Raw genomic sequence first — 9556 nt, forward strand, 5'->3', positions numbered from 1 at the left:
CTTCCCTTGGATTGGGACTACCTCAGGGACTGCCATATGTTTCACTATTCCTTCGGGCTAGTACATATGTGTATTCCTGGCCTTCCTCAGTCAGGCTGGGGCTTCCGCAGCGTTCCCTCCTCCCTTGAGGGAACGCTTTCCCAGTGTTATCCAATATCCACTGTGCGGGTCTCGCGGAACAGCAGTGTGTTTCCCGTGCTAGCTCCCGCAACTTATTTCAAGAAACTGCTGCAGGGTAGCTTTGCCGGGCGCTGGAAGGGGCCAGCACCATGGCGTTTTATTAGGGATCCCAATTCGTCAGGGAACTCCCCCGACGACACGTCGGAGTTCCCAGGACGAAAGGGAACGTCTCGGTTACGTATGTAACCCTCGTTCCCTGAGTACAGGGAACGGAGACGTGTCGTCCCTTCGCCATGTTGCTGTACCTTCGCGGAGGACTGGACACTGTTCGGCTCCTCAGCGAAAAGCATTGCGCAATGTTTACTTCCGCCTTTTATACCCGCGCTGGTGGGCGGGTCGCGGAATGCAAATCTTGCATGCCAATGTCCATTGGCTCGTTTTTAATTCTCTCGAAGACGGTTGGCTCCCTAGCGTGATCCCAATTCGTCAGGGAACTCCCCCGACGACACGTCTCCGTTCCCTGTACTCAGGGAACGAGGGTTACATACGTAACCGAGACGTTTTGTAGCGCGGGCGTCCTTGCGTCGTGTATGCATTTCCAGGGGGGCGTCGCTAGTAGTGCAAATGATCCGGGGCAGGCTTTTTTAGCCCTGCATGTTGAATCTTTTATTTTAACGGGGGTCCGGGGGTTTTGTGCCATTTGTGCCTAGGGCACCCAAATGGCTAGCGCCGGCCCTGGATTAATTATACATAATGCATTATTCACATTAATTATGAATATACTGTTGTAGTTCTCACAGTAGTCCTGGGAGGTATGAATTTTTTTTAGTAATTGATTAGCTTATAGTGAACTGCTGCATTCAACTGATCGCTGTAACTTACTAATTAGTTATTCATACTTTCTTGTTAGTTAAAAGTAGTTACTAGAATGTTAATAGTGTGTTACTCATTTGTTCGTGTGTAGCGATTAATTAATGACGGAACAGTTACTGAGGCATCAATTCGCTTCTTCCCATTTACAGCACTCATTGCCTCATTATTATTTCATAGTTTGTGAGTTTGATCTTATTCTACAAGACAATGATAATGAGCTTTAAAAGCCGTGAGGAATGGAAATGGCACATGTGAATGTTCTCTGAGTAAAAGGTAGTTAGTTCAGAAGTGAGACAACTGAGAGTTAAATCTAAGTTCTACCAGAAAGACTTGGGAGAATAATCCTGAAACAATTAACCAAGATATTTTAGTAGGCTGAAATATCTTGCATTTGTTAAACTGAGTATTCATACTCTGTCCACTGTAGATTCCAGTCACGTCTCATTTGAAGATGTGAACCAACAGTAAATTCTAATAATAACAAAGAAAGAAGCGAAAAGTTCATGGGGGCCAGTTTGCCATCCAGCCTGATTTTTGATATAATATCCACAAACAATAACATCTAATGGCAGCAGGGGCTTTCATATTTGATGTGATCTTTACTGTGTGTCTGTTGTACGTGCAAAAATGTGGCCGCAGCTCGTAACTTTGCATTCTGACAGGAAATCGAGGAAGACATGCTGACTGTCGACACATAATCAAAATAAGGTCATAAAAAATTAATAAAAAATTAACTCCATCCAATCTACTCTAGACATAAGAGCATCTCTCCATTAAGAAAAGAAAACTATACTGCACAGCTTAAGCAAAACCAAGCGACTAGATCTCATAAGTAAATCTTGCTAGATTATGAAAATAAAGTGACAGTACAATCCAGTTCCTGTCTCTCTGGTGGCGTAACACAGTTCCTGTATCTCTGCTGCTGCAGTTGTTTGACTCTTTTTGTTAAGACCTTTGGACTCACAGATATGGAGTTTCTGATGACAGAGGCAACTTACAAACTTCTTATAATTTTATGCATAATACAAGGTAAGAGGGGCTTGTATCTCTACCTACAAAGAAGAACGTTTAATAGCTTTTTAACTGATATGGCCATGTGGTTAGTTGTTTAATGACATGAAACTGACTGTTTTGTCCTGTTTATTAATATAGTCAAAATGAATTCAAATTGCAATTTGACTTAAATGAAGGTCTCCTATGATAAGCCTGATTTTCAATTCGGTGTTAAAATGAAGTAAAAAATTATAGAATGATACAACTGTCCTGATAATAAAAACAAAAGAATAATAAAAAGAATTGATTGTTGAGAGCAACAACAACAACAACAAAAAACTATTTATCAAGCATCTTCTATTATTATTATTATTATTATTATTATTATTATTATTATTATTATGGGCCTCCTATTTTAATGTCTCACAGGGCCTCGCACCCCACCTGCGACGGCACTGCTCACATGCATTCAAGGTGTAAGGCAGTAAGGGAAATATATTACCTTTTATTTAATGCTTAAAAACAATAAATAAATAAATACACTTTTATCTTGAAATATATTTAAAAAATGTAAATCATGATTAAAAATGTACAAAAATTTAAGAAATATAATACAATTATACTACAGATGAAACTGAACTTTTTATAATGGCTTAAAGGTGAAAACTTGTCAGTAGCACTTTTAGAATAAATAAACCTTGACCAATGATGCAATCTGTGTTTTCATGAAAGAAACTGATTCTTACTCATGAAAATGGTTTATCAGGAACGTACGGAACGCGTATACATCATGAGGTGTCCGTAACTGCTGTGGAGGGACAGAACGTCAGCCTGCCATGCTTTGTGGGAGAGGAACATGACATCAAAATTATCCAGCTGGAATGGATTAAACAGAATGATAATGAGAAGAATGATAAGAAGATCGTGGTGTTCCATCCGACAATGCCAGAATTTTACTTTCAAACCGGTCCTCTTCTGACGACGATGACCAGTTCAAAAACTGGAAAGCTACAGGGCTCTGTCCTGACCCTGTATGAAGTTACCATGAAAGACAGTGGAAACTATATTTGCGAAATTACTTCTTATCCTGATGGCTCGATTAAAAGAACTACAAATCTGCAGGTCACAGGTAAACTGCTCACGGTAACCTACATTCTCATATTCTCACAAATGTAAAAGTGAACAAGTAGCTGCTGTCTGCTAATTTCAGAGCCTCCAGCATCAGTGAAGATGTCGCATCCAAACAGATTCATAAAAGAGGGAGATGAAGTGAAAATAACTTGTTCAGCAAGCCCTCCACCACTCCGTTATGAACTTAGACGGTCAAAGGTGAGTCAGATTGAAAAATCTACATTTCTAAATACCACAGTCTATACAGCTGTTGTGTTGATTTCATTCTCCTCATCAGGACAAGCTATTTTTGATGGAAAGCTTGAATGGAGAGTTTATTTTACCAAACGTCACCAGAAACAACAGCGATCTGTACATCTGTTTGCCTGAATGGGACTCATCTGTCCAAAATCAGCAAGGTCTCAATACCACTATGGAACTGACTGTCAATTGTGACTGTTGAGAATACAAAAAAAAAATTTTTTTTTTTGAATTAATCTTTATCATTCTCTGTTCAATTAAAGCTTATATAAGTAAACAAAATCCATATCAAATATATCCTATTCTTCCAAACAGTTATGATGAAATTGAGTGTAACACAAGCAGTCCTTTTAATGTCAGTTTTGGTGAGGATGTGACGATTTATTGTATTGCAAAAGCATCTCAGTACTTACAATATAAGTGGATGAGGGTAAGACTGTGAAATATTAAGAGATTGAAATTAAAAATGTAAGCAGTATTGTTTCAAATAAATCTTTTGAAGTGTATTAACTCAGCTCGCTTCAAATAACAAATTTTTTGTAACTTTTAAAAAATGTGAAAATTGTGATTGAATTTTTACTGTGCTTTACAAACATTAAATATATTATTGAATATCTTGAGTTTTACTTTCTTAGCTTTGCTCCTACATTGGAGCAATGTAAAAAAAAAATCCCTAAAATGTGTGCATGTTTAAAAGAAAACACCATGTGAGAATGGGTGGAAGTTGGGTCAAAAACTCGGTTAATTACAGAAATATGAAATATGATGAGTGCCTATAGGAAACTTTAGAGTTTGATCAGATAATCATCTACCATGTTCAATAGATTAGGTGGTTATTGCAATGTTGAATTTTAATACCATTACAATACAGTTGCAAAAAAAGAGAAGAAGTGAGTGCTATTATGAATCCGATACCGTTTGGCCTAAAGCCTACATGTTAATTGTGTCCTCATGTTGTGGCTGCATGTTCTGTTAACAAAGCAAAGGCTAGCAACTGATTGTTTCAGGCCTCATAAAACCACAGTTTACACCTCAGATAGTCAAGCCAAACCAACTGCCAAAACCACATCAGACAGTGACCAACAGAGACAGTATGTATCCTTAACCTCACAGGCCAAATCTACAAAAACAAAAGCCAACTCTGGTCACCATTTATTATAACTTGCAATAACAGCACAAAGTTTGGCATTTTAAAATGCAGTTTACCCCTGAGAACAAGCCTTTATTTACTCTGGGATAAGATTGTAATAAAAGGCATTTCTGATCAAAGCTGCAGACCGTAGTTCCCCTTCAGGGACTACCGCTGCGTGAAATCGCAGTGGGAACGCCCTCAGCGTGACGCGTCTGAAGCATGAATGAAATCAGTCAATGGAGAGAATGAGCGTACGGCGAGTGACGTCATCGACCAGGAAGCTATAAATATCCCCTGAGTACACAATACGCCAGCTTTTAGTTACTTCAGCAGCTCTGTGTGTGTCTGAATCTGTCGATTGTGTTTGTCTGTTTTGTCAGGAGTTTTCACTATATATATTTTATATAAAAAAACCAATATGAGCGAGCAGTATAAGAAGTGTGTTCCCCCCTGCACTCAGTACATCACGGGTGGGGATTCACACGAGCTAAGTGTGGCTTGTTTGGGAGTGCAGCAATGCCCAGTCGGCTCTCGAGGGAGTCGATTGTCAGCATTGCGAGCGTTTTCCCTTGAGAACTCTGCGCTCGTGGCGATCGCTCTTCGAGGAGAGTGATTTGCTGCGAGCTCCCCGAGGCTCGGGTCCCGCTTCTGTTGAGGCAGAGCGGCGGCGTTTGTCTTGGGGCTCGCAGATGGATCTCGCTGGCGACGTTGAGACGGGCTCCGCCCTATCTCAGCTATCTCCGACGAGATCTAGTGCCTCTCACCCGGCTCTGGAAGCATGCGCTGCGGCGGTTACTTCTGCCCGGGTGGAGGCACATGATGATGTTGAATTGAGATTTTCCAGTTCTGAGGAGCTGGATGTCGAAAGTTTATTATCAGAGAAAACTAGTTTATCACATTATACTGCAAATGAAGAAGGTTTGATGGATGTATTATCTCGGGCTGTTGAAAAGCTAAAAAAAATAAAATAAAATAAATAACAGTATCGAGTGGCCAGCTGATAGACAGGTTTCTAGAATTAAAAGCAATCTAGATGATAGATTTCTGTCTGCACGACCTCAACCTTCTAGCCGGTGCTTACCGTTCTTCCCAGATCTTCATGCTGAGGTTTCAAAGACCTGGGTTAGACCGGTTTTAAGCAGAATTTACACAAATCAGTCCAATGCTTATGGCAACATTGTTGGTGCTAAATCTGCTGGTTATGTGACGATACTGTAGGCGGAGGAGACGCTTGCGAGCTATCTCTCTCCTGCTTCATCGTCTTCACTTAAAGCACCGGCTCTTCCACCAAAAAATAAATAAATAAATAAATATATATACCTCTGTGCTGGTGGGGAAGGCTTACTCGGTGGCTCGGCAGGCGGCTGCATGTTTGCATACGATGACTTTTATGCAGGCTTTTCAGGCCGACCTGCTCAAAGGAAATCTGAGGGGGGTCCCCGCCGAGAGAGACTTGCGTTCACCTCCCTTAAGGGTGCCCTGTCTCTCCCGGCGCCCTCAGGGGCCCGTCCTACTAACCCTGCCGAAACAGGGCGTAGAAGGGTCTGGCGAGTGCTTTCCCGAGGGACGCTCGCCGCCTCTAAGGAGGGTTCTAGTGTGTTCAGACCAGTCGTTCCCTGCCGGTGCGCCGTTACAGGGCACTGTGTCTGTCACGCAGAATGTTCAACCAGAGCAAAGTCTTTCGTCGAGTTCGTCTTCAAAAAGAGCACAGCAGAAGCGGATTGTCACGTCTCGTGCCCCCCTGCAGAGAAACTGGAGGGATGAGGCGGGGTGCTCTCCGGCGCGGCCTTCTCGGGGCAGGACTGATCTGAGGACAGTCATTGTCGCCAGAAAGGCCGCGTCGAAAAAGTCCTGACGGGCTGAACGTCAGGACTCTGAGGGTGGTCCCCATCGGGAAAAACTTGAGTTCACCGCACAAAAACACGGTGCCCTGTCTTTCTCGATGCCCTCAGGGGTCTGTTCTACTGACCCTGCCTATACAGGGCGTAGAGAGACTCGGCGAGCGATTTCCCGAGGGACACTCGCCCCCTCCAAGGAGGGTTGTGGAGTGCTCAGACCAGCTGTTTCCTGCCAGTATGTTACAGGGCGCTGTGTCTGTCACTCGGGATGTTCATCCGGAGGCCAGCCTCGAGAGGCTGGTTCCCTTAGTAGAGTTCCTGGCGGAACCCAGCAGGGAGTTAGGATACTACTTCATCGAAAAAAAAAAAATCCTGACGTGCTGAACGTCAGGGTTCTGAGGGTGGTCCCTATCGTGAAAGACCTGAGTTCACTGCACAAGAACACGGTGCCCTGTCTTTTCCGATGCCCTCAGTGGTCCGCTCTACTAACCCTGCCTTCACAGGGCGTAGAGAGACTCGGCGAGCGATTCCCCGAGGGACGCTCGCCCCCTCCGAGGAGGGTTGTGGAGTGCCCAGACCAGCTGTTCCCTGCCAGTACGTTACAGGGCGCTGTGTCTGTCACTGGGGATGTTCAAATCAGATCCGAGGACTGGTTTGTCATGATAGATCTAAAGGACGTTTACTTCCATGTATCTATCCTCCCTCAACACAGGAAGTTCCTGAGGTTCGCTTTCGGGGGCGAAGCGTACCAATATCGGGTTCTTCCGTTCGGCCTAGCACTGTCACCCCGAACATTCACGAAGTGTACGGATGCTGCTATAGCCCCGCTGAGGTTACAGGGCATCCGCTTTCTGTACTATATAGACGATTGCTTGATTCTAGCTCAATCGGAACAACAGGCGGTTCGGCACCGAGATGTCGTTCTTGCTCATATCAAGTGACTGGGGCTGAGGCTCAACGCCAAAAAGAGTGTTCTTTCTCCATTACAGAGAACCACTTTTCTAGGTGTAGTGTGGGATTCAACGACGATGCAGGCACGATTGTCACCTGCTCGTATTGCTTTGATTCTCGCTGCAGTAGATCAGGTCAAGCTAGGCCAGTCATCCACTGTAAAACAGTTCCAGAGACTGCTAGGTCTCATGGCAGCTGCGTCCAACGTGATACTTCTTGGCCTCTTGCACATGAGACTGTTACAGTGGTGGCTCAGGACCAAGGGATTCTCCCGAGGGGAAATCCGCTTCGCATGATCGTGAGTTTGCGACGGTGTCATCACGCCCTGATCATGTGGAAAGATCCTTGGTTTCTGTCCCAAGGCCCTGTGTTAGGAGCTCCTTGTCGTCGCTTTATGCTAATGACAGATGCCTCTCTCACGGGTGGGCTCAGGGTCTGTGGGAGGACCATCATCGTCTGTGGCACTTAAACTGCCTAGAGATGTTGGCGGTGTTTCAGGCTCTGAAACACTTCCTCCCAGACCTAAGGGGCCACCATGTTCTTGTCCAGACAGACAACACATCGGTGGTTTCTTATATCAACCATCAGGGGGGTTTGCGTTCTCGCCCGCTTTACAAACTGGCACGTCAGATCCTTCTATGGTCCCAGGGGAAAATTCTTTCTCTGAGAGCTTTTATCTCCCGGGGTATTTAAATCAGGGGGCAGACATCCTGTTAAGACAGGGCCGAGGCCCGGGGAATGGAGTCTTCACCCCAAGGTGGTGGAACTCCTATGGAAACATTTCGGTCTTGCCGAGGTAGACCTATTTGCTTCTCGAGAAACATCACACTGCCCGCTGTGGTTCTCTCTCAGCCATCCAGCCCCGCTGGGGTTGGATGCGATGGTACATCCGTGGCCGAGGTCACGCTTGTACGCTTTTCCCCCGATCGCTCTGCTCCCAGGAGTTCTGGAGAGGGTTCGCCGGGACGGGCTCTGTCTCCTGCTAATAGCCCCGTTCTGGTCGGCCCGGGTATGGTTTGCGGACCTAGTGTCTCTCCTCAACGGCTCTCCCCTAGAGATACCGATCAGGAGAGATCTGCTCTCTCAGGCGAGTGGGTCGATCCTTCACCCCCGTCTAGAGCTATGGAGGCTGTGGGCTTGGCCTCTGAGGGGGCCCAGCTCATAGATTCTGGTCTCTCGGCTGAGGTCGTTGAGACCATCCTCCGATCCAGAGCTCCCTCCACGAGGAAGTTATATGCCGCGAGGTGGAAACTTTTCACCTCTTGGTGTGGAGAGCGCCAGCAGGACCCAGTTAACTGCCCGGTTGGTACAGTCCTGGATTTCCTGCAGGACCGTCTCTCCACAGGGTTATCCCACTCCACACTGAAGGTGTATGTGGCGGCCTTAGCTGCTTACCACACCCCTTCAAGTGGAGGTTCCCTCGGGAAACACCCGCTTATGTCTCGCTTCCTTCGTGTCACCTTGAGGCTGAGGCCTGCAGTTCGCAAAAGGGTACCAGCTTGGGATCTGGCCGTCATCTTAGAAGGTCTCTCCCTTGCTCCTTTCGAGCCCATCGAGGAAGTTTCGGAAAAGTTTCTTACTCTAAAGACTATCCTTCTTCTCGCTATCTCATCTCTAAAAAGAATTGGAGATATTCAAGCACTTTCGGTGGCTCCCTCGTGCCTGGAATTTGCTCCTGGTTGGTTAAGGCCTTTCTCTTTCCGAGACCAGGTTATGTTCATAAGGTTCCAACTGTTTCAGTTAGACCTATAGTTCTGCAGGTTTTCTGTCCTCCGCCTTTTCTGACGTCAGACCAGGAGAAAATTAATTTGCTGTGCCCAGTTTGGGTTTTGATGCTTACGTCCACAGAGCTGCCCTGTGGAGGAGATCGGAACAACTGTTCGTCTGTTTGGGTCACCTAAGAAAGGGTGTCCTGCATCTAGAAAAAGGATGAGCAAGTGGGTGGTCGAGGCCATCCCACTTGCTTATGGTTCGGCCCATCAGCCTTCACCTTTGGCTGTAAGGGCTCATTCCACCCGGAGTATGGCTGCTTCTACAGCTCTTCTTTCAGGAGCTTCTCTTCAGGACGTTTGTGATGCGGCAGGCTGGTCCTCACCGCACACTTTCGTTAGATTTTATTCCCTCGATCTTAGCTCCACTCCCGGGGCTCAGGTTCTCTCGTCGGTTTGTGTCTCCTAATGACACACGACGGGGATTTGGTCGTATGGGGATGTGGGTATTGCGTTCCCACTGCGATTTCACGCAGCGGTAGTCCCTGAAGGGGAACGTCCCGGGTTAC

General features: G+C 45.8%; 1 protein-coding gene across 1 annotated transcript; it reads left to right on the top strand.

The window, feature by feature from the left end:
- The first annotated feature begins 1942 nt into the window (after nucleotides 1-1942).
- Nucleotides 1943-3969, top strand: LOC143703924 (nectin-4-like). The gene is made up of 4 exons (XM_077197389.1): nucleotides 1943-2022; nucleotides 2753-3115; nucleotides 3197-3315; nucleotides 3395-3969. Exons 1-4 carry the CDS (start codon nucleotides 1962-1964, stop codon nucleotides 3557-3559), a joined length of 708 nt encoding a protein of 235 aa, XP_077053504.1. The 5' UTR covers nucleotides 1943-1961; the 3' UTR covers nucleotides 3560-3969.
- The last annotated feature ends 5587 nt before the right edge of the window (nucleotides 3970-9556 follow it).

This window comes from Siphateles boraxobius, unplaced genomic scaffold, assembly GCF_051911475.1.
Source record: "Siphateles boraxobius isolate OS27281-9 unplaced genomic scaffold, OSU_SipBor_1 39, whole genome shotgun sequence".
Classification (NCBI taxonomy): Eukaryota; Metazoa; Chordata; class Actinopteri; order Cypriniformes; family Leuciscidae; genus Siphateles; species Siphateles boraxobius.